Below are 26,454 nucleotides of genomic sequence, written 5' to 3'. Positions count from 1 at the left end.
CCCGCCTCCAATGCGCAGCTACCTACCCCACCTCCCCGAATCATCGGTGAACGAAACAATGGCAGTTACAACCACTGTACGACAAGTACGCGGTTATTATAGCTGACAATGATGAGTTTACATCGTAACAAATTGCTCTGGTACGAAATCTTTCTAACAATCCCAATCATGTAATTTTAATGAACACCCAAATTTCCAAGAAAGGCTCGTTTTTTAGTAAAATGGAGGAGAAAGTCCCAAACTTTCCGCAATAGAGCTGCAAAGCACATTGCGAATAGGAGACCAACAACAAAAGTGCTGTCAGTAAGCGATTTCAAGGTCCACGCGGAGCAACATTCGTCATCTTCTCCTGTGGAGCACGCCAACTCGTTCTGGGTTTTGTGTGATTTTAGTGCGCTTGCTTTCCACAACACCAATCACACACTCGAAGCCTTCACGAAACTGGTTTAAACATCTCCTTGTTGACTGTTGGTCCATCGTTTCAAGGAGGGTAGACTTCTTGGACTACTCAGAAGCACGGCGAGGTCACAGGGCGACCCGCAACCCCACCGAAAAGCGTGAAGCGCATTGGTATTTACATTCACGAACAGAGATTCGAACTACGATTAACGGAATTCCAGGAAGCAAACCTAATTTCGAACAGGCGAAGTTCATGCTGGCCACGGACTTCTGTGCAGTCTTCTTTGAACGTAAATGCTGTACTTCCGACCTACTTACCACCGTCCGAGTACTATATGTTATATGTATATGGATGTACGAATGGCACGTCAGTAGCTACCCTCAGCAGAGTTTGAGCGTGCCATCAACCACATCCAACCAGGCAGTGCTATTCCGGTGTTCCAGAAGTGGCTAACTTAATCAACCTCTCTTGACCGACATGTTCGCTACGGCTGTCAGGCGCTCATAGAGGAGAATTTAGGTGAGGAACACACCGGCTTCCCTAATTGTCGTTCTGGATGTAACCGCGCGCCTTCCATATCTATTTTCCTCATTTTCAATGCACTGTTTTAAAGACACATTAAGCTAGATGATAATTCGAAAAACTTCGGCAAGTATTCCTCATGGAAAAACCACACTCATCGGAAACAATCTTAATGCAAGTGAAGACTTCGTAGTGGGAATATATTCGAGTGCTTTGAAGCACAAATTGCAGGTCTCGCAGGAGAAAACTTAAATGTAACAAATACAAGCGCCAGGGGCTTGTTCTGCAGGGAAAAGGATCAAAAATAAAGTTGATAGATTGCACGTCTCACTGGGCAAGGAGCAGAATGAAAGACAATTTGTCATACAATTGTTGACATGCACATTTCTTGGGAGTAAAACGGCCAAATAAGGCATTGAGCTCGTGGTGAAAATTTGTTTATTCAATCTTCTTGCGTAAGACCTCCTTTCTCAGTATTTGGAGTAGGTCAGATTCTTCACGGAACATTACGAACAAAGTAATACATAGGGCACAGGCAGTGATCGTCGCGTGTAGAGCAGCCGAAGGTATTCCATATGTGCAGCAGAAAAAGTGCTATCATGGAAGAGAGCAGGAGAATAATTACCGGTTGTTTATCAAGTGCTTAAATGAGAACTTGCCAATGTATCGATATATTCGTAGCTCGGATGCGTTTACTTGTGGTTGGTCAGATGGCCGTGGATCTGTTCCCCGAGCTTGTCACTTAGCTAGCGAACGTTTCGTCCCCAGTCGAGGACATATCGTCAGTGCGCAGTCGAGTGGGTACTTCCTCCTTATCGGTCTGTGTTTATATAGTTTATCATGTGGATAGCTGTTTGGTATATGCATTTCTTTTAAGCTTGATGGCGTGTTCGCTATTTGCATCGCGTCGCACACTGCACTGCTAGCATGCGCACACATCCGAACCGTCACAAGCAAAGCCGCATCCGAATCCTTTTCACACGTATTGAGACGCACTGCAACACTACGCGGTCAAAAATCATAGAAAAACGCTTGTGCAAAGCCTTTTAGAAAAATGAATACCCCAGAAGCATCATCTGGCGGGATCTCAGGAAATAGGATTCGGCCAACTCAACAGCACATGGAGCAGGCTAACGAATCAAACTCCCATACATTTCGCAAATGGCTGCTTGGCTGCTCAACGGTATAACGCACGTGGCCCCAAAGCCCGCTAGCACCCTACACAGAGAGCACTGTCAACCCTAAAGGGACGATTGGACACCTTGTTGAGAGCCAACGTCGTATAGAAAAAGTCAGTGCGGGGATTGTGACAAACACTTCGTGAGACAAACAGAAAGAAAGCCCTCTACCAGAATACTCTACACAAACTAGCAACCAAAAGACATGATCCAATTTTACTCTTCTCCGTACAACAAGATCAAGATGGACACAAATTCGACTGGAACAACGTACACATATTGACTCAAACAACTCGAAAGAACGTGAATTCATGGAAGCATGATATTTCACTAAGAAATCCATCACCAAACATTGAAATAAGCCAAGTTTATAAACCATTGCGAGAAGAAACTATAGAACTGCAGGATGTAAAGCCGCAAAACAAACTGGAGTGAAGGGATATAGAAGAAGCAGACAAACGAGAACAATAGTCGAGGAGATTAATCCAATTTCCCGGACCATCGTTGAACCAACAAATCGAAACAGGATTATGAACGATTCAAAGAAAGGAGGTATCAAATTGACCATTCAAGCGCAACCAAATCAACCAAAATGAAAAAGAAAAAATACATCAGTCGTGCAAGTATAACCGGTTAGTCGAACTCAAGGAGACGAGATTACGAAACAAAATAAGACCAGACTAATCAGACTGGAGGGAAGAAGCTACCGACAAAAGAAATAGCGACAGCGACCGACCACATTCAAGTAATAAAGAGCATAACGAAAAACAAACCGATGGAATAACAGATATACAGGCCACAACGAAGCGCAAACCGCGAAAGGGCCAACAAGACTACGAGACAGGTATATACCTATTAGTCGGTCACATGAGTGTTAGATATTCTTCGGAAACTACATAAGCATAGACAGGTAAGAAGGAAGCACTCCTTCCCCAACTGCACACTGATGATGTCTCCTCGACTGGGGACGAAACGTTGGCAAGCTAAGTGCCGAACTCGGGAACAGCTAAACAGCCATTTCATCGACCACCAGTGAAGTAAACACCTTTTCGCATGTTTAGGCACTGCATTAGACAAAGCTCATAGAAAATAACCTACAAGTCACCTAGAAATTACAATAAAGGGTCGACTAGCACGTTGTTCTGTGATTACAAAGCCTCACAGTAGTCCTGATGAGAAGATATCCATGTACATGTGGTACTTTCTGAAGCTGAACAGCTGAAGACGCAAAAACACAACCGAACCGATTCACCATAAACCCAACCTTAGCTGTTGATGTAGCTTAAAATAATCGATGATAAAGGGAGCCTTGGTTATGGAATGTGCCGACTGAGTGCTCCACACATTGCTGCAACAAATTGGAAAAACAACGAGCAGTAGGCTTTTCAATCAGATACCTCATGGCAGCCATACGATGGCACAGCAATCGGCACACCCTTTAGGGTTGCGGAATAAAACAAAAACTTTGTCATATAGACTGGGATGGCTCCTGCTCAATAAAAACATCAAACTGTTAAACAAGACGCAATCCTGTCTTCATCGTTGTTAGAGATCACTTCTGGACATCCGGCATGGTCCAAATAAGGACGTAATACAGAAGGATAACTGGAGGCCCATAATAAAGATCAAACTGGAGTGACAGTAGTGAATTAAGCGACTCTGTTGGATGAATAATCTCATGAAAATAGGCTTAATGTGTTGGATTTCAATCAGAGTTCCAGGGATTTTAGCAAGCATGCACGGCACGAAATGAGACCAAGAGCTGATTATGAGGAAAGTCTTTGAATGTTTTGCCATTGAAAAAATCGTCGTTGGGATAGCTCCTGTTCAATAAAAACATCAAACTGTTGAATAAGACGCAATCCTGTTTTCATCGTTGTTAGAGGTCACTTCTGGACATCCGGCATGGTCCAAATAAGGACGCAATACAGAAGGATAACTGGAGGCCCATAATAAAGAAGATCAAACTGGAGTGACAGTAGTGAATTAAGCGACTCTGTTGGATGAATGATCTCATGAAAATAGGCTTAATGTGTTGGATTTCAATCAGAGTTCCAGGGATTTTAGCAAGCATGCACGGCACGAAATGAGACCAAGAGCTGATTATGAGGAAAGTCTTTGAATGTTTTGCCATTGAAAAAATCGTCGTTCTCCATGGAACAGGGGAGAAAATCCACACAGATGGCGTCAAGACCGTACGCAAAACATTGAGGATATAGCGTGCTTCACTCAGCATTCGTTCGTGAGTTGCGTCTTAGATGTCAGACTGCTTGTCGATGCGTCGTGCAGTTACCCTTGCTTCTTGTGTGAGAGAACCTCATGTCGTTCACAAGCACAGTTGTAGGAACCTCATTTTCTGTACATACCTCAACTAAAAACAACCTCGGCGATATGCCTCTCGACTTCCTCTGTCTAGGCTTGGGCAACCTGGCAGTATCCCAGCCCTCGTGCAACTTTCGAGTGACATGGCAGCTAGGCACCGAAAGGGTGCTACAGCTGAACGACATATAGAAAAGTCCGAGATGGCGTCAAGACAGTACGGAAAACATTGGGGATATAGCGTGCTTCATTCAGCATTCGTTCGTGAGTTGCGTCTTGGATGTCAGACTGCTTGTCGATGCGTCGTGCAGTTACCCTTGCTTCTTGTGTGAGAGAACCTCATGTCGTTCACAAGCACAGTTGTAGGAACCTCATTTTCTGTACATACCTCAACTAAAAACAACCTCGGCGATATGCCTCTCGACTTCCTCTGTCTAGGCTTGGGCAACCTGGCAGTATCCCAGCCCTCGTGCAACTTTCGAGTGACATGGCAGCTAGGCACCGAAAGGGTGCTACAGCTGAACGACATATAGAAAAGTCCTCCTCTGAAGTGTCAGGGAGATGAGGAATTCGTTGGGTAAGATAATACGCTGACGTGTAGAAACATGGTGAAAACTAATGGGAGATCAGATTATAATCAGTAACAGAAACCGGTGAGCTTCAGCTGATTGAATGCGTGTCCCTGCAAAGAAGCAACAACAGGGCTCTAGCCTCACAGTTAGAGGACGTGCGCCAGTCCAGTTGTGCTTGGAATTTCTTCCACGACCTTATTATGTTGAGAACATCAGTAAGAGCGGAATGATCTAAGCCAAGCAAAATTACCGTAGAAACACTCACCTCGGAAACCAGCGTCACTGCTAAACTGAGAAGAAGGACGATGGACTCCTTCACGGACGGAAACATCAGTTGGAGCAAAGAGAAGCCGCAAACAGCTTCCCGAGAGTCATTTTCCAGCTCCTTGTTATCCTTGCCGACCGACCGCAGGGAATATTCGTCCGTCTGCGGTGTACTTCCAGTAGAGGTTACAAATCGGTTAATATAGTAGCAACTGCAAAGGACATAGACAGTAAACCCCCCTAGTTGATCGTTAGCAGATATGGCAAATTCGAGGTACGGTCAAAAAGTAACAATGGAGGTTAATTATACCAAACGATGAAGAGCCGGCAAGGTAGGTGCAGTCCCCAAGTTTCCATCAACCTTATGTTCTACTTGGACCCAAACTGCACGAAATTAGCGAAATATACTCAGTTGGATACAAATATGGTTTTCAGGGGATACCTAAGTGAATCTCTCCTCCCAAGGAGGTCGAGACAGGTGGTGGACCATCGAAGGGTTATTAGGAACCTTATGGGTAGTGTGCTACGTCTGTAAAATAGGTGGATAACCACGAGGAAATAAGAAACTGTAGAAACCCTGTCAGAAAATCATCGACAATACGAGGGGTAAACGTTCAAACTTTTCCCGAGAGATGGCTTCTCGATTGGCTCTTTCTCACACATGGAGTAAAGCAAACTTATTCAAGTCAGTCTGATTTTTCAGGGATCTGGCTCTGTCACCTTCAGGTACTCCCAATCTTGTTAGATCGCAACCTTATTTCATTTTGCTATCCGTGTATTTTAAGCCCAACGTTCCACGGAGGTGAACTAAAAAAATTGATCTACCTTTGTTTGGCTTCAGCACGAGGTGTCAAAACACAACGAACGCCTAATCATCTTCTCCTTCGTGTTCCTCGGTGCAAACTGGCTTTTTGTCCCATGGTTGGGTGCTCATGGATTCGTGGTAGCCAACTGTATTAACATGTTCAGTCGAATAGCCTACAGGTTTGTTACGCCTGGCTTTGTGGGTTTTCTTCATTATGTTTATATTTTATGAATTTTAACCACGTATTAGTGCAGATTTCCCACTTAATGGGTTAGCAGATTTACTGGGTTTTAGTAGATTTTCCATGCTGATTGGAAATAATATATCTTTGAGGAATAGGATGAAAATAAAGTGGACTTTATCCTCTAGTAGCACAAGGATAGAATCACCAAATGTCGCCTTAGGACCACCGGTTTTTCCTCATCAGCACACAGGAATGGGTCACGCATGACGCACAAGCCTTGTCCTTCGATTTTATTTTATTGATGAACATTCTCAGTACTAATAAGATAGCTTTAAACTCGGTCTCAAGAACCGTATCCGGTTTGAGAATGTTCATCAATAAAATAAAATCGAAGGACAAGGCTTGTGCGTCATGCGTGACCCATTCCTGTGTGCTGATGAGGAAAAACCGGTGGTCCTAAGGCGACATTTGGTGATTCTATCCTTGTGCTACTAGAGGATAAAGTCCACTTTATTTTCATCCTATTCCTCAAAGATATATTATTTCCAATCAGCATGGAAAATCTACTAAAACCCAGTAAATCTGCTAACCCATTAAGTGGGAAATCTGCACTAATACGTGGTTAAAATTCATAAAATATAAACATAATGAAGAAAACCCACAAAGCCAGGCGTAACAAACCTGTAGGCTATTCGACTGAACATGTTAATACAGTTGGCTACCACGAATCCATGAGCACCCAACCATGGGACAAAAAGCCAGTTTGCACCGAGGAACACGAAGGAGAAGATGATTAGGCGTTCGTTGTGTTTTGACACCTCGTGCTGAAGCCAAACAAAGGTAGATTAATTTTTTAGTTCACCTCCGTGGAACGTTGGGCTTAAAATACACGGATAGCAAAGTAAGATAAGGTTGCGATCTAACAAGATTGGGAGTACCTGAAGGTGACAGAGCCAGATCCCTGAAAAATCAGACTGACTTGAATAAGTTTGCTTTACGGGATGAACGCAACGGCAACTGTCCTGTCCGGCTGTCCAGCATCTGTGTGGAAGTGGTTTCTGCACACTTTGTTTACAAGGTATACTTCCAAAAGGTGACCTCCAGGTGACTTATCATCTCTCCCTAGTGGAAAGTCCTATTCGGGAGAAATCTCCGGATGATAAGGTATTGCAAACCTTTGATTTTTTTTCATTCAGAACATATCCAGGCAGACCACATAGAATGTGCTGACCGGAACTATCTCCTCGGCTGGTGAAATAGTACTGTTGCCTAGGTGCGCGGTCCAGCTTTACTCGCTTGACCGAGAACAAATGCAGAATTCTGGCTAGTCTCCTGTTAACTGACTACCACATGAATTTCTTGTCATTTTTCATAAGCGGTAATTGGCTATCCTGCCCGTTATCTATTGACATCTATCTGAGCCGACAAATCTTACCGATTCAGTTAGCACACTGACGTTATGAACTGCAAACTAAGGCTGTTGATCATACTGACTAAATAGTCAAAATGCTTGAAAGGGCAATCTGTCGAGTGGATTATGCACCCTGTAGAGAAATCAAATCAACCATCGATTTGAACAATCACGGCCCCATACAATTTTACTGGTAGACGAGAGTAACGTTATAACGAGTACGAGTGTGACAGGAACTTTTTCGTACGGATCACAATAAGCGGAATTTGGATGCATATTAAGCTGTATTGATTCAGTTGTAGTAAAATAATCAGCTGAATCATCACGGACACAGCACGATACTAACACTGTTCCGGGTCAATGGTTATTTTGACGTCCCATAGAAACTGCTTTTGTATTGTGGGGATCCATAGAAGAAGGACTGTGTCACTGTTGCCCAATTGCGTATTGTGGGGATCCATAGAAGGACTGTGTCACTGTTGCCCAATTGCGGCCGTAGAATGGAATGCAGATTCCTATGCGGAAAAACCGATGTCTAGCTGTCATGCCACCGGAACGAAGCACGAAGGCTGGGACACTGCAAGGTCGCCCAAGCCTAGACAGGGGAAGTCGAGAGGCAGAGGTTGGATTCGAACCACGGACCTTCCGGTTAGTAAATTCACGTTCTAACCATTTGGTCCATCTCGCCCCGGATTTCTATGCCACCGGAAGAAAGCACGAGGGCTGAGAGACTACCAGGTTGCCCAAGCCTAAACAGGAGCAGTCCAGATGCTGAGGTCGGGTTCGAACCACAGAACTTCCGGCTTGTAAGTTCGCACCTTAATCACTGAGCCGTTTCGAGCCTTCCCATGCGATTCCCATAGTGATCAAGCCTGGAACATCAAAACGTAAGTCTACGAAAACTGAACTCATTTACATATCAACTGGGTTTTCACGGGAGGCTCAACTGAATCTTTCGTTTATGATGTAGGTTAACTGCAGAGAAGCCGCCTCATGTTTCAGTTGGTACGATGTTCAAGATATTGCAGTATATTTTCACTAAGAAAATTACTTACAAGGACGGGAGGCTAACTGAATCTTTCGTTTATGATGTAGGTTAACTGCAGAGAAGCCGCCTCATGTTTCAGTTGGTACGATGTTCAAGATATTGCAATATATTTTCACTAAGAAAATTACTTACAAGGTTGCTGATGTCAGCCACGAGATTACCGGGTCATAACTAGGCCAAGTTCGTTCCTGAACCACTGAACGATTTTAAGTAAATACGGGGGTTCCAAAACATGTTTTCTGTATTCAAACTTAGTAAATTCTTCGCCCGATACAACCCAATAAACTGAGGAATGGAATAAAGAGAATGATTGCAAACAGATCGGTGGACATGAGAATTCAATGTAAGAAAATAGCGTGGTGACCGTCCCATATGCTAATAGGCACTTACGGAAGACATCGCTGCGTTCAAAAACGCTTCCGTGGATCCGTTCCAAGCTAACAGTAACACGTAGGCAGCATAAAGACGAAGTAAGCTAACAGCCAGTACATTTTCCCCCAGCGCTGGACCCACATAAACGGTCAACAAGAGACAGGAATTGGCTTGAGCAAATGTGACGCCGATCCAAGCAACTAGGCTGCATGTCCGCAGTACAGTACGGAAGATTCGAAAAACACTGTTCAATAGTTCCTGTAAACACAAGCAGAAAATAATCAGTTAAGAGTACAAAACGATAGCTGAAATGTTGAGCCCATCGAACAAACCAACAACCAATGGAACAGACTATATGACAAGGCCAATAGTCTCATGGGTGCTTTTTTCGTAAATCCAAGGCGGCATAAATGGTATAAGACTGAACTCACCGGATCTTGCTGATTGGGTGGGATATTGCGTACAAGACACTGGTTGAAAACAAAATGACAGCTTTCTTCCATAGGTAGAAACAAGAGCCTGGTCGCGATGGAGCCAATATTGTTGACCATATCATAAATTCCTGTAAGCGGAAAATGTGTTGATGACGGCAAGCTGACCATTTCCAACTCAAACTGGATTAAGACCAAAACGGAAATCATTGTATGGAGTCGTAGTAAATTTGGAAATTGGAAGCAGTGCGATTCCCAGATTCATTGCAGCAGAACTGTCATAAATCACAACTAGAGCGACCTCATATCAAAACGCATCAGCATGTCCCACTTGGCTCCAAATTCGACCACGAAAACATTCACCAGTTCCCTCGCAGAACTGTTGATACGAAGTATTACGAGAGAAGTCAACTAATTAGCAAACGAATCCGTGCGTCGATGAGACTGTCAGAAAAAGGCTGTTCATCCAGCCGGCTTATGAAGGTCTAAACGAACAGTAAGAATACCTCCCAGTGAAAAGACAGGCCAAAAGTAGCCTTGCCCACGAGGCTTTCACATTGAAATGCGCTTTAAAGGGCCTGCCACAGAGTGGTTACTCCAAAGTGAGGGAACGACGATACCGTCGTCAACGAAAAGGTTCTGGTTGAGGAAAATCCTGAAATGAAGCTTCGTCAGTTCTACAAAAGCTGTGCGTCATAGGGCGATCCCAAGCATAGTGAGATATTCGGCGAAATATCCCACCAGGAAACTGCAGTTATGGTGAATTCCAGCGGAAGCTCGTTGGTTGCCCAGCGGATGAATGAATCGTGCAACTTCAGGGTAAAAAATAATGACCATACGTCCAACTTAATGCAAAGAAAATCCTGATTTATATCCTATGAAGAAGGTGTTAGGGAGATTCCGTAAACCACCTGTTATATACGTATGTTCTGATGTGCATATTAAATATCATCAGATCACGCAGATCACTAGATACCCAAAAATGCTTACATCTGTTGACGACCCAGTTCCCATACATGAGCACAAAAACCTATTTCCTCCTACTTATTGCACTCGTGCGGTTGGACCGTCAGTTGCTTCACTGGATTAACTGTTGGTAGAAACTAAAAAATCGTTCAGCTGTAACACCCTTTCGGTGCCTAGTTGCCATGCCACCCGAATAAAGCACGAGGGCTGGGATACTGCCTGAAACAGCAGAACAGGTATTTTACTGGATTCGATCGGTTTGCGAAGAGGTTACAAAAGACTGCTGAACACAGACACTCAATAAGAGCCTGTTCAAAGAAGAACCCACATGAAGAACCGTTATCTGGACGCAATCAAAATCAGTCACAAAATGTGGTGACAATGTGGTGGCAAAATGGATAAGAAAGTACAAATCGAGCACTGAGAATTGATTTCAGCGTACCTTGGTTCGTAAAGCTCAACAGGTTAAACGCGCTGATCAAATAAAGTTCACCTGAAAGAAAGAAAGCGATGTCCAATAAATGGTAGAGCAAATAAAGCATATCTTATAATAGGAATCGAAGAGTCAAACCAGGTCAATGAATTGTTCGGGCGAAGCGAAATGTGACAAAAATTTCGTAGGAGGCACTAGCGTTATAATCGTGTCAGGTTGCTCGGCCCTTCACGAACTGAAACATCTGGATTTTAGATCGGCAAACAAAGTAAATCAAGCAGTAGACAACCAGCGAACTTGAAGAGCATCACTGCTGATGATGCGCTAAGATGGGCCAGGGAGGCTGGAGGATAGTGACTTGAAAGAAGCCCTGGTTGATGGTGCGATTGGCACGAATATGGACATACCAGTGTGCATGAGAAAATTGCCAAAGAAGCAGATTTAATATTTGCAAGTCCATACTCGATCCTCCTCACATTCTACTTGACCACACACTGCCACTTCAGTAAACTTTTCAAACAGAAAAAATGAAAGGCAGATCATGGACAGGAACAAGACTAGCTTGGAAATGCATAAAGAGCAATGCGACCTCAGATGTTCAAAAAGCAGTCGACTAAAATCCCTATGCTCAGCCACGCTAGTAAATGAAACAAACTAACCTTCAGTGAGCAGCTGCTTCAGCAAGCCTTGGCCAAATAGACTCCGAGCCAACTTCAATGCCGGTCGGTCGATCTCGTACTACGGATAAAAATGCAAAGGCTGCGTAGACATACATATCGGTTAGCTAAAACCAATCACTTGTTGGATTAATTCACAGTGAATTCGATTAACATAGCATTCCCGAAAGGCAAGTCTGTGGGCCAGAGTATAGGAATTTTTTTAAATGCCGACGTAAATCATTATCATTTGGCTTCCTATTGTGTAAACAAGTAATAACTTGAGATACTACGCTGTACTTTACAGTAACACTCATTTTAAATTATCAACACGAAGGACACAAGCCGACTAGATGGGCAACAAGTCAAGGATTCAAGCTCTTGTCATCCAAACGAAATTCATGATGTTCTCTACTAGCAGATATGGACCCTATTATAGTGCAGTGTGCTACAACCTACATAAGTACAAACGGAAACTTGATATCTAACTGGGATTTCAAATAACCATTCTGTCATACTATGGATACTTCAAGTATAAGATATCGACAACAAACGGCGGGATCCGCTTCTCGCGGTCCATCTGGGAAAACTAAAAAGAGTTAAAATGAGGACGAGTGAATGCTAGTACTTGTTGAGACCAAACGAACAGTGCGTGTCAATCCACAAGTTTTCTAGGAAACTTCGGTTGCCTGGTTAAAAATACGCTGCCACTACGTTCATGAGCGTTCAGCGGATGGCGCTGAAAACTCAGTTGTCCGTTTGCGTCATCTTCAAGTGGGTTTCGTAACACATGTAAGTTCCGTTCAGAGACGGTCATGAGAAAGTGGGCACCTGACAGATACATATTCATCAGCGTTATGCAGCCCAAGTGGAATGATGGAGCTGGACAATCCCTCAGCCTCAAAAGAGAAACGTCGAAAAACTAAAGTCAGGACAACATGCGGACCATCATGCTATCGATTGTTGTATCCAGCAAGGAAAACACAGACAGACGACCTGTTTTAGAGCAGAAATTAAGGACAACAGCCCCTGATACCGCACCAATTACCACCCCATTAATAATTCTGAAGCCACGCTCTTGCACAAGGTCTAGGATTCACTGCCTACAGGAAGCGCATGTCAAAACAGGATAAACTACGACTGTCAGCTCTACAATAAATCGCGACGTTACATGACAACGAATTGTTTCAGCAAGAATTTAGCTAGCATGAGTCTAGGGGTCTCAACATCTACAATACAGTCTTCTACACTTCACGATATGCCAGGGCTGTCATATCGGTCAGTTGCCATGCTCCCTGCAATTGAACATGAGCCGAAATGGGGAATCGTAACACACTACTCGTAAGGTTGCTGAAAACCCTTCGACAGTTCACGGCTGATTTCGTCCTTCCCGCGACACATCAGGTGGGCGCAGGCCCCGAGCCTCCCTGTCCATATGTTCTAGTTGAACCCAAATTGCAAAAAATTACACTCGTTCGCACACTAACTTGTCTTTCACCGTAGACAGCTGAATCTCAACTGAATCTCTCGTTTATGACGTCCTTCTTCAACTAAATGTCTTGCACCAAACCACCTCACGTTTCAGCTGGTACAATACGTATTCAGTACGAAAATTCACCTGAATTTATCTACAACCTAGTGCTAGAAAACTAGAGGATTGAAAAGTTTATCCGGACCAGGGCAACATATCGAATACTCAAAGACTAATCAGACAAAAAAACAAGTGCCAACCTACTTTGGAGACTCGTGGGAATATGTCTCGGAACCGATGGACACCTTCGAGGGCTCTATCACCACAGTCACCATCGTCCCCACGTTTTCGGAGAGTGTAAGAGAAGTAGATTAGATAAGCCACAAGTAGTGTGGTACCGTGCAAAATCTAGGGGGGGGGGAGAAACGAAATACAACAGTGAGTGAACTAATACGAGTTGACACTTTTGAAGATGTTTATATATCTATCGAGATTCAAACGTAGTGGTGTAGATCAACCAACTTGAGGTTTGTGCTGTTGGATAGGCACCTCCTTTTTTGTTAAGTGATCAACGTAAACGGTCACGTTGACTAATTTGTTTAATTTTTGAATCAATCCAGTAAAATGAGGAATGTCCGTGATTTTCTCCTTTCTTCACAACCTGTGGACTGCCGTTTTGACGCGTTATTGATTCGTTTAACTATGCCTAATGGGTCAGTTGAATAAAACTACCACCATCCCACTTTCACCACAGTCTCCTTCTCAACTGACCGATTAACGTACCATCGGTACCGAGTTCTTTAAAACAAAGCAAATCCAACCAAACAACTGATAATCCAGTGAGGTTGTTTAATCAACTAAAGCATATAATAGAGGACAAAAAAACAGTGCTGAGTCTGAAATGAGTTTTTCACAATTTTATCGTTGTTGCTTGTTCCGAAAGGCTGTTTGCAAGCGAGCTGACAGTCCCGAAAGTCACAAAAGGCTGATATGAGAAAAACGGAAAACGTTGTCTTTCATTGTAAAGCGGCTGGTTTTGCAAAGACCTGAGAACAACAAGCGGGATTCCAACCAGGTAGACCGTACTTTCGGGCCCAGCTATTAGAATAGCTATATTTGCACAGACCGTTCTCTATCTTAGTCTTTCTTGCTTTCAACGGCAAATCTGAATCTGTTAACGAGACACGTGTGTACACGCGCGAACAGAAGTTTGTAAAGGTAAAATGTCTGTTGTCATAAGGATGTGAACGCTATAGGTTACTCAAAATCCTATCACCGAAATCGTCACTGGTGGAGCTTTACTGACTTGGAATATGTAAGTGACAGTCATCGCGATAAACGGATGGGCCGATTGGAAGCCATATTTACGGTACGGTAACAACGATGTCTGTGGGTTGCAGATGTGATACATCTTCAAGTCAACTCCATACCTCGTGTTGGCTGACATTGACAAGGTGACGTGAAAAGAAGTCTTTGCTGCGCAACCGATGCTTTCATTGAAGGGTGAATCCAGTTGCTAGGCCATGTGCTATGTACGCTGCATGAGCGCCTATTGTAAAGAGTACGGTACCCTTCACCCATTTTAAAGAAGTACAAACATCAATGTCGACAACCTAGAACTCGGTGGAAGGGGCCGCAGGCTATAAGAACGAATGTATTTGACTGAGTTCATGCAGTGTGAACGCGTGATCCTTCTTGTGTCCGGTTAAAGCACCTCATAATGTGTCCACAGACTGCTCTCGCTATAGTGTTCCCGTTTTGAACTCCTATTCAGAGTGTCTGAGTGGATGTTCGAAGGTATGTGCGCCTTTGAATACTTGTGATAAGCCACCGAAAGGCTCATTTACTTTAATTTTGTTGTTCTTTCTTGAAAGCTAAACAAATTACAACTGTAGGTCAGTGAAGTGCCTGTGTTCGGCATGGTGTCAACAATAATAGTGATGCATAAATAGTTTGTTATTCGTTAGGCGAGTACATACAAACCGTTACGTGGATGAGAAATACCACACTTCCCACCTGAGGCAACGCCAGGGAGTAAATGGCATAGTCTGAGGAGACGGTGAATATGGCGATGGCGATTCCGACAGCTCGGGCCAAATTCGCTAGCGCCTCGATGACAATGCGACTCCCGATCAAATGGGACAATTGGCAAATTAACCAGAATGGCTCAGTCGACAGTTCGAACAGGCCGGACAGTGCGTAGACCAACAGACAATTGACATAACGCTCCTGGAGTACCTCAACAGGCAGCATCATTTCACCATGTTTGGAGGCCAGAGAGCTGGGTGACGGAAGAACTCGGATCCAGACGGTTAGTAGGATAACGGCGGTTATCATCCCAAGCGGAAGACTGAGGACAAAGATGAGAAGTTCCGTGAGAAAGAAGGCTTACGAGGTGAGTGTCGCATTCTTGGGTAACAAAATGTTTTGCACTGGAAAAACAATATCTATTTATCAAGAATCGAAGGTCTATGAAGAGATCAAACCAAATACGGAGCAAAATAAGTGCACGCGAGTTTTTTCCAGCAATAAAAACAAATACTTTAACAAGAGACTGATATGCACTTACACACCATAGAGTGGCATTTATTTACAGAAGTAACGATGACGATGTGTAACCGGATTCAGCATGAGTGTTTATTCTATAGTTTGTGGAATTCAACTGTACCGAATCAGCATTTGACGTGCACAGAACCAAGCCGCATGCGCACACATGGCTCACGGTTCTGATATTCCATTATCCCGTGGTCATACCGCTACATAGGTAAAACCAACACCGTTTGTTAAGCAATGCTACTCAGATAAAACGCCTGGATATCCGAATACAGACACCACGAAGAGTGGCTAATTATGAGTGGCAAGTGAAACCACGGACTATTAGGCGCCCCGAACTTCATTTTGCCACTATGTGGTTCAGTACAGTAGGAAAACAAATTAATCGCATGACTAAATAAACATAAGTTACGGTAGTTTTAAGATGCTTGTTTTACAGTCGGCGCATAAAAAAAATACTGTGTACCAAGTTCAATTAGCCGGTTGACTTGGTAGTCAAAATGGAAACTCGCTAAAACCAGTCGTTTTTTTTGTTACCATTCTGGCAGATCAAGATGAGTAAATGAGTGGATTAATGAACATTATACGAAGTCTTGAAATTTCGGCAGTCGAGAGCGAGAAGTGGTTGGTGTATGCTTGACCTTCGAACTTCCGAAGATCCCTGGGTACACTGTTTACTCGCCTGAAGTTCGTCCACATATGGACGACCAGACAAAAAAGGCCCAGTTTATGTTTTTCTATGACGTTTTAACACACGACAAAACATGAAACGGTACACCGGTTGGAGCATACCGATCGTAAGGTCGTTAAGTTGTGTGAAGGTGGCACTGAGACCCAGTGGCCATAAGATGAAGTGACGACTTACATTGCCCAGGCCAGATCAATCAACCCCGCTAGACGGGAAAGAGGTCGACGCCTTCTACCACGACTTGCTAATCGAATAGATTCTTCGGAGTCTTCATCCACAGAAGAATTGGCTTGAATCAGCAACTGGCCGCCGCGGCTCAGAAAAGCACGACGGAACGCATCACGCGAGATGAACATCAAGGTTGTGTAGAACAACCCTAAACGTACGTTGACTAAACCGAGACTAGCCGTATCAAGGCGATGATAAGCAAGTCCTTTCAGAACAAACGTCATCAAATGCAGTCCAAGTTGCAGAAAAAATGTGTAGCCAATCAACGAGAATCCTGTAGAGACAAAACGAGCACCAGAGTGCGTTTTGGTTTGGTTATCCGTAGATGGGCTCGGCAGTGACTCCGCATCAATTGAGAGATTGTGTCCTTTGAATTCACAACATGTCTTGTTTCGGGGAGGTGACAGACAACCGCGGACAGCCGATTTCAAAGACCGAAAAGGTTGCCAACGTCTAGGTGTCTCGCCTCTCATATCGGCGACATCGGTCTCACTGAAAGTGAAGGATAGAAAACGTGAGTAGACAAACACAACAAATAAAAAATGAGAGAGTCTGTTCACCCTAATGAACTAAAAAATAATGAATGGAAAACTCGGGAGTCGCGAAACAAGCCCGGTTTCTTCGGTCGACTGACAGTGGTACACCAACCAACCATTCCTCAATTAGTGCGGGCTAGTTGATGAGATTGTCCCAGTCACATAGGGAAAATGAAACACTGTCGCAGAATGGCAACTTCCCAATCTTCTTATGTTCAAAAACGTGCCACAGTACCAAGAAGGTCATACAGATATCAGTCTGAGATTGCTTTAAGAGTGGTTGCAGGTACCATGCTCCGAAAGTCCGAAAGTGACCTATTCGCATTGTGGATGTAATGGCTGTGTCACTCCATGACTCACTGGACCATGTAATACTCGCAGGTGGCCGTTTGGTGTGAAGAATACCTTCGACTGAACCGATCGTGCAAGCTTTCAGCTGTGCTTATTACCAGAAACATGTCATCTGATGCAAGACGAATTAATGTCACACTTTTTGATTTGACTCCACATATGAGACTCCAACTTGCTTGCTCGTGTTGTAGGGTGGGATATTAGGGTCCCAACAATTCAACCACCGAACGTAAACTTTGTCAAGAGATTTTCAACCAAGGCTTGAATGATTTTCCAGGGAATATTATCTCAGCTGAAACCACGAAGGTTAGGGTGTCAGGACTGAGTGATACGGAATCACCATCTATCCCTTGACAAGACATACTACTCATAAGATTGCTGAAAACCCACTATCGGCTTTACTCTTCCTGGCACTCATCGCATGAACGTGATCCTCAGTTTTCCATCAACCCAAATTTGTTATGTGTACTCAATCATGCTGGAAACAACGTAATGTCAGTTAACATTCACTTGGCCATGCACTTTTGTTTTTTTCCGATAATGCATGAATGGGTCTTTTCAATTTCCAACCGCATTTCATTCTAAGCATATTGATCAAGACATATTCTTTCGGACATAGACTGCCTGGTCTGAATATTCATATTCAGGATGGACGTAAAGTGCCCATCTATGATATGCATTGGAACCAAATGCTTGACACCACACGAGACCGAATAACAGCTCGGTCTCGAAATCCAGAAGGCTTAGTCTGGTAAATCTTTAGGTAATATGTCCCAATGCACTGAGTACCTATGAGACCGATCAAATGAACTTTTCTTATTTGGCATTTTTTCATCTAGCAACTCTTCGATCCTGCACAAGTCCTAGCAATGATTTAATGAATGTTAGTTGGCACGAGGATAAGGTCTGTTATCTGGGATTTTCGTCTGCAGAGACTCTAAATTTCGCATCCGTCGCAGAACAGTAATGAACGTTCACCTGTCAGTTGCTACGTTTTCTGGTAGATTTCTGAACACATGTTTTAGGTATTGTAAGTCCTAATTATGGATTACAGGCAGTCCGATAACCACGTTCAATAGCAAATGATCTGACTATCTGGTCTTGAACCAAGTGATGATGACTCGATGACTCACTTTGGGGGGTAGAGGGGGAGAGGATAAAGGGTGTCCGTTAAACTTGTCGCCCGAACAGCGTCCTTGTCTGGTTGTCTTACGGGTTGTCTCGAAGTCACGTAAAATCAAAGATGAATGGAAAATGAGCGTTTGACGCTCTGTTTGAATGTTTCAATAATGAATGCCAGTCGCTTTAGCTCAAAACCTCTACATAAGCTTCGCGGTGCTACTGTTGGGTATTTGGATGGCAGTTTGAGTGACGCTCATGGGATCTCGGTTTGTAGCAATCGTCCAATCGGTTTTGGATTCGTATACGTTTGTATTTGTGCAGACTCGGCGTTCTAGTATGGTCAGCGGCCTCCAGTGAGGCTGCGATGAGAAATGAAAGCTTCTCAATTTGACGGGACAATGGCTAGAATCAGATGAGGTTAAAGACATGATCCGCCACGCCGCCTTGCTGAAATATCCCATCTCCCTGGGGAGCTCAATGCAGTGAGAGACAATAATAACTGTTGCAATAGCCAAATGTCTACATTTTAGTCCTGGACGATTAGTAGTGATTCGCAGATGCTTAGACACCTCAAATCAGCTCCTTCTGGGCGAAACTGATTTCTGGCGCACCCGTTACAATTCGGTGCGTTTGAGTTACTGGCATGGAATATTATTTCACCGTTAGGGATGACGCAGTTCGTTGCTAATAATTTATAAGACGATACTGGACAATTGGTATAGGACTTGAAGTTACTTGAACCTGACACATTTATTAGTTGTGTGTGGTTGCGGGATTCAAAGCATTCACGACCCCATCAGCCGTATCACCCTTTCGGTACCTAATTTCCATGCCGCCAGAAGGAAGCACGAGGACCGGGATACTGCCAGGTTGCCGAAGCCCAGACAGTGGAAGTGGAGATGCAGAGGTCGGGTTCGAACCATGGACCTTCCGGTCAGTAAATTCGCGCTGCAACCAGTAAGCCATCCCGCCCACGATCCCACCACTCTCGTTTGAACAGTCACCCCCCCTGTCTTGGAACAATTATTCTGATGAGCCTAAACCAAAGTGAGGGGAAGCAGTGGAGTCGAGTTTCGCCCTTATTAGAGCTCATCAGCAATGCACATCCTCGGTCGTCCCGTGGTTTTGAGTCCGGATATCTGACATGCGAGGTCAGCCTGTTACCACTACTCCACCAGCACACACTGGACACTTCTGAATTTCCACGTCTGATTAGGCGAACATGTTCACGCTTGAAGCCCTCATTCCGATGTCACAGCTTTTCACGTCCTCTGAAAGTGCGGCGTGGACGTAAAGACATCAAGCACCGCTCCCAAGGGTTTAGTGTTCTCAGATGAAGTTTCAGTTACCTCAGCCTGCGCAGCGAACTGATTGGTAGCACATATTGTTGTACATAATCCAGATGCATACATTCGTATAGTAAAAGTGGCTATCTACCACCCATTAGTACAAGCACGAGGAGCAACAGGATAGATCAACAAGAAGAGCTATCAATAGAGTCTAGGGCCAACTTTTACTTCGCACAAAGCTACCAAGCTGACTGGCCCCCTATCTGTAGATCTCGTAAGCACACCGAATGTGCAAAGATTCAAATACGCGTGACTCCAGAAACGATTAGGTTATTGCTGTGAACCGAAATCCCGAAATTACCGGTCATACCTTCATCTTAACACTCGCCAGTGACAGATATTATTGAGTTACTTTGAGGTGGGACTCCCAACAAAGAGATATTAACCATTTCTACTCTTTTCTGGTTTTACATGGTTTTCTTTGGAAAAATCCTGCAAGTTCTGGTTTACAGCACCTGTTAACTGTCTATTTGTCTCTCACGGAGTGTGCTGTAGCGTTTTCACCACGGACCCCACCCAGAAGGGTGAACCAAAGTCACGCTGTCCAACTCCGCATGTGAAGCACAATAGGTTCAAAGCAGAAGACAAAACTCGGTGCGCATAATACGTGGCGGATTCCAGACAGCTTGTGATACTGGATGCAGGCCTCGAGTGAACCATCCGCTGGTGATGTCACTGAAAATGTGCCGAAAATATTGTTCTGAGATGGCAGTTCACAAAGAACTGCAGTGTGAAACGCATATAAACAGAAAAATCAGTAAGAATTACGAGAGAAACAGTAAGGAACCAAGAGACTCAACTGAGTGATCATCTTGCGACTAATATGAACAACCAGCGAGTTGCAGTAAACTACAGAGAAAATACACGGATTAGTACAATCTCAGTCAGTTGGAATGAACAGACTCACTTGTTACTAAGGTTTTCCCTCGAACATTCCATTGAAGATGGTATGGATCTTTTAGTTAGGCGCACAGAGGGCTAGAAAAAAGAAAACACATGCGTTCAACAACCTGATTGGGGACGAGAGCGTAGTGAGCGAAGCATGTTAAATTACTACCGAAAGCACCTTGTCAGAGAAGAGGATAGTGGTGTAAAGTCGTGACGAAAAGCCTCTTCACTCCGCAAAGGAGTGAAGTGCGTTTGTTACCTTAGGCACACATCCACAAACGTGAATAGTTTAAACCACTTTTAAACCCGGCATGGAATTGATGCAACCTCACAGGTGCATGATTGATCGTCTCGGGTAACTCACAAATGGAACGAATTTGATCACAACGCTTCTACGTGACAGTGAACCTTCAGTGTCATATTTTCAGTACCTTCCAAAAGCCTGCTTTCCACTCGCCTGACAAAGTGGGTTATCTGGCCAACTTCCTCTCACACAGCATTTTCTAATTCCTAAAAAAAATATGATACCTATGCTGATGCCGCAAATGGGATTCAGCAATCGGTAATTTTGTCATTCATTGGACATCTGCAAACAGGAACCCGAACAGAGTGAATCTGGTGGATTTTCACAGGAAATGGATTTCCTGGCCTGCGGTTGCGGTTTTCAGGAAATCTGGACGGAAACTGACAACAAGAACGCCACTGACATCGACTAGCAGTCATACCTTGTAACATATCTAATCATGCAGACCGGGGATCATGCGGTTCCATCCCGGAAAACGGGTCTCACCTACGGTATCCAGACATATCATAATCTACTTCATTTCCCACTGTCAGGCAAAAGGGCGACCACTTCTCTGCTTGCACTACTCTGAATCAGTCACAGGAAACAGCACTCTCTTCGGTAAACGATGGCTCGGCACGCGCAGTACATAACCGAAACATCACGCTTTTTGGCACTGGGCAGGTTCTTCGTTTCACAACCGAATATTCGTTTTTTATTGGTCTCGCTGAGGACTCGCTGACACCAGCTTACATGAGCTATAGTTCCGAGAGAATGGCTGTCGGAAACCTGAAGACGTCTCAGTTCCGCTGCTCGAAGAGACCACATCTCGCAGCCATACAACAAAACAGCCCATTTTGTTAGCCTCACACATGTGCTCCTTGAAACTTAGGGACTCACCGCTTTGTTGTCATAGGAAGCCAGAATTATCACACTGCAATCGGAACTAATACACCTAAAATAATTGAAACGCTCCAAAGTATCCTGGTACCTTCCCTTAAGTTGTAAGTGGACTGTTTAGTGACTGCATGTCCAGAAGCACGATCTTACACTTTGGAAATGCAAAACGCATAGAAATAACGGGATGACTAGTCAGATCATCCAAAAACACCTGTGCCTTCTCCTGTTCGAGCACCAGAGCGATGTCGTCTGCGTGTTCCAGATCGACAAGTCTTTCGTCAGCAGTTACTTGAACACCAGGGTTTTGAAGAACCTCCAAAAAACAAACTACCACGACAGACAACATATTGAGGTTAGTGTCATGTATTTGTTGCTTATCACTAAATGTAGCCTGACCGTACTTTCTTAAACTTCGCTTCAGGATCCGGTGCTGTACACGCCGCCCATACTGAGGCTCCACTGCTATCCGATATGTCAGTTGGCTTCCAGATCAAACATTCAGGATTCCTCTGCTTCTTGAATTAGTCACTGACATAGCTCCAACCCAGGATAACAATTCGAGGCCGATCGGCTAACCGATCCCGAACAATATCTAAGTCAATCATCCTGCGCTAATCAGAGTGCAACTGAGAGTTCCCGTGAACAGCATTGGGTCGATTCGCATAAATCGCTTGCTGTTGCCCAATAATCTTGACTTACCATTGTCTTATCTTACCAGCTATAGACCGGATTTTGTTTATACATTCGATTTATTCCCTCAGATCTTTATTAAACAACCGACCATTTGAAGGCTTTGCACTCGAAGTGAATGACACGATACAGTCACACTCAATTTGTGCACCATTACCATTTTCCTAATTCATCATATTTATATCTCTGGACGAGCGAATTTTGATATTCACGAGTTCAACCTTCCCATTGTTGCTCGGTAAACCTACATAGAAGTAAACATGAATAACATGATTAAGGCTCTATTCAGAAGAATCTCCTTTGAGAAACGAGCAGAAAAGAAGATAAACGAGAGATTCAGCTGGTTTCCAGGTGAATCTCCCGTCAAAACCAAATTGGTATGCAGATGAACAAATAAGCGCTTTCTGGCTCTCAGCGGTTTATTCTCTTACCAAAAGGAAACAACCCAACGGAAGTGCCCCAGTTACGGTCTAGGACATTTCCAGACCCAGATACACTGTCACGTTGGACGGATGACGCCATGAGCACGCCAATCTGCAAGGTCCACAAACCTGGAACTGGCTTGATCAATAGTTTAGCGAAGGATGCGCGCACAGTGCCTTTCGCCAGAATGGTGTTTGATGATAATGGGGCTAGAAAACGGGATGAAACAACGAACGTCACACCGATATCACCTAATTCTTAACAATTCCTGCTGCTAACGTTGTTGTTATCGTACGTCTTTGTCGCAAATTATATGACGTTATAATTCTCGTCCGAGTTTAGCTAGGTGGAAAAATATCGTTCACAATGGGTTCGACGACAGAGGTTGATAACCATTATGCACGTTGACCACGTCGTATTCGTGTATACCAGTCACGCTGTTGCAATAGCACTGAACAGCTAGAGAGCTTAGCTTGAAAACAGAGAAATATCCCAGTCCGCGTAAATGCTTAAAAGGTCTGGATACAAGTGGGGTCCAGAAAATATCCTTGTTGATGGACATTTTATGCCTTAAAGGTGTTTCCTAGAAGAGGGAGCACCGTACTGGATTTCGTTCAACTCTCCTTAAACGCACCGAATACAGTCACCCCAAAACAAGCAAATGTGATGAGCACGTGATCAAATACGATTATTCGGGCGACGAAAACATTTTTATCTGCGAAAATGAACATGAACGGAACTGAATTCAATGCCCCAATTTACTAGCACATTTTTACAGGCTCCCAGTGACTGCTTACTTAACCTGGTATTTGGTGTCGAACAAGACACCGTCCTTTTCTGAATAGGTCCTACCGGCATACTAGTTTCTTTTGGGATTCAGATATGGTTAACTACCGTTAAAAGACCGTGGATCGACTACAAGCGACACCTTGGAGAGTTTACTACTGAAATACGCATTAGAAAGGTTACTAAAAGTTACATTTTCTGAGGATGGTCTCAACCGATTGTGGCTTACTCTGGGAGGGATGAATCTATGCCGAGCGAAACAATCATTTCAAATTCCTTCTCTTAGTCCTCTGTTTTTTCGACATCCAGACGGTGTAGTAGAACCCTGTCCACCTCTAGGGTATATTCTTTCTGGCGGAAGCATTTATTAATTGACGTACCAAAACCCGTCCAGACCTCGATACGATAATTCACGAAGTCGTCACTCCCAACACCTCAAATGTGGAGGATGTCTCCCTAAGCGCCTCACAAAGAACACCAAAATATTTTCCTACACAAAAACCTTCGCCTACAAAACCTCCGTCGTGCCATTTCAGCCCGACTCGAATCCAATCCTACCTTTTAGGTGTGATCTTCCGATTGATGCGAACGAACTTGTCCTAAACCTACTAACCATCTAGGTGCACACGACCTAGTCCAAAATAATTGACGTCTTCTACACATATTTGTAGGCAATTGCATTCTCTTACTAGTCCGTTAAAATGTTCACTAGAAAATTCACCAATGATAACAAAAAAGATACCCTTTGACAGCAACAAATACAAGTAGATGCGACATTTCTGCTTGTATTGGATACAACTTTCGGGAATATTGTAAAAGGCAGTACATATGGTGACCAAAAAAGTGTGCCGAAAGATCGTTTCAGTCACAAAATGATGAAAGCATTTGCTTAGGACCAAACTCTGTTGTGAACGAGTGGAGAATTCGGGATGAAATTCACCAACTGAGATGGTAGAATGACAGATCACACATATTACACAGTGCTATCGTCCGACCGATGACTCTCCTGCTTCTGAAACTCAAACAGGCTTGGGTCACAAGGTAAGACATCCACAGATGGGAACATTCTACTGATGGATTTGAACGTACTCATGGTCCTCAGTTGCTTCGTTCGATCACGACACAAATGAGTCCGCTTTTGCGATTCCGGCGTAGACATCGCTGCAGGGGGTAGGCCATCAACCTCTTCCTGGTACTTCAAAATCGCTTCAAGCACATGAATGTATTTGATGCTGGAACGAAGTATCTCGTGTTTACTGAGCTTCTTGTCCGGTGGATAAGTGGGCAAGAGCAACCGAAGTTCTCCAAACGCCTGGTTTACACTACGCTGACGTTGGCGTTCACGGGTATCTTGCACAATTACAGTGTCAAGTAAGGAAAACTTTTGCGCTAGCGACCGTCGGCTCAGCAAACCACGGTAGGGTTTCTTCGAACTCTGATCTTGCACCGAGAAATGTATGCTGGTTTTGGGGTATTGGGATTTCTGTGAATTGTTACGGTTCAAGAGAGAAGCCATTGAAGGATGTTAAGAGAGAGCGGTGAAATTGCTGGCAGTGTGTCGACAAGTTTGATTGAAGTGGAGAACTCATACAGATGATGAGAGAGCGAGCGCGGCATTCGCTACAGCAACCAATCAAAATGGAGAATTCGCATCACAAGCAGAATCAACTGAAGCAGGACATCGATAGACCAGAACAACCGACTTCGTGTGTGGGTGTGCGCGCAAACAGCTCCAAAGACGCAGATAGGGGACAGAACAAACGCATGACTGGATAACGTTAGCGTCCCAAGAGCATAATTAATTTCCCTATACACACTTCATCCTATTGTGATCCTGCGATAAGACGATGCGATAATATCCAGCCAATTTTGTGTTGACACAGCGGAAAAAAATCATGGGGATGGGTGTGTATATCTCTACTGAAAACAAAGCTGTGGCACATCCAGTTAGTAATCAGCAGAAAAGAATGATAACAAAACGAGCTGGTTTGCTAAACTAGTTGACGATCCTGTGCTGGAAAAGAATGGGGAGCTTCCCGCGAAAACGAGAGGGCAACAAAAAAGCAGCAGTGAGACAAGTTGGGGAAGCAAACTGTCGGTGAAACGATATTTTTCGAACGGAATCCGGATGAGCTGAGGGCAAATGTTGAAAGACAATATCATAACGGCTTGTGACAGGACAGAAAAATTAGGAACGGTTAAAAGTGTCATGAGAACACGGGAATGCTGAAGAGGTTCACCAGTCATTCGTCAACAGTTTGAAGACGCTTTGCACGTAGGTTACAGTGAGATACACGTGGGACCGTGGAGGTTACGCGTCACCTCAGCAAATAAATGATAAACGTCAGAAGATCTTGAAAGAGACAACAACCTGAAGAAAGCACACTGCCTTGAAAGTTGCACAACGGCCCTCCTAACCACCATCGGAGAGATTAAATCCTCCTTTTTATCAAAACCCACAGCACATTTTCACTACCGCACAATCACAATCTAGCCGGAGATCTTGTAGTGAAAAGGGATAAAGATGGATATGGAAATGATCTAGTACCAACCTACTAAAGGCGCCTACATTTATAGATAATTATTCAAACCATCTGGATAGAACCTGACAATAAAAAGGTCGGT

General features: G+C 44.0%; 2 protein-coding genes across 2 annotated transcripts; one reads left to right on the top strand and one right to left on the bottom strand.

The window, feature by feature from the left end:
• Positions 1 to 1,101: 1,101 nt before the first annotated feature.
• T265_13284 (hypothetical protein) lies at positions 1,102 to 25,312 on the bottom strand (the record flags this gene model as incomplete). The annotated part of the gene is made up of 14 exons (XM_009168125.1): positions 1,102 to 1,516; positions 5,257 to 5,467; positions 6,926 to 7,068; positions 9,094 to 9,333; positions 9,507 to 9,637; positions 10,915 to 10,965; positions 11,565 to 11,643; positions 13,297 to 13,440; positions 15,049 to 15,382; positions 16,451 to 16,993; positions 20,767 to 20,837; positions 21,931 to 22,043; positions 22,081 to 22,218; positions 24,919 to 25,312. Coding segments are annotated over 14 exons (2,748 nt in total), but the record flags the coding sequence as incomplete, so codon positions are not given.
• On the top strand, positions 3,421 to 4,751 carry T265_03576 (hypothetical protein; the record flags this gene model as incomplete). Its single annotated transcript, XM_009168095.1, has 2 exons — positions 3,421 to 3,476; positions 4,517 to 4,751. The coding sequence occupies 2 exons, from the start codon at positions 3,421 to 3,423 to the stop codon at positions 4,749 to 4,751; spliced, it is 291 nt and encodes a 96-aa protein (XP_009166359.1).
• Positions 25,313 to 26,454: the final 1,142 nt, after the last annotated feature.

Source organism: Opisthorchis viverrini, assembly GCF_000715545.1.
Source record: "Opisthorchis viverrini unplaced genomic scaffold opera_v5_52, whole genome shotgun sequence".
Taxonomy (NCBI): Eukaryota; Metazoa; Platyhelminthes; class Trematoda; order Opisthorchiida; family Opisthorchiidae; genus Opisthorchis; species Opisthorchis viverrini.
This window is presented reverse-complemented; position numbering and strand designations above follow the sequence as displayed.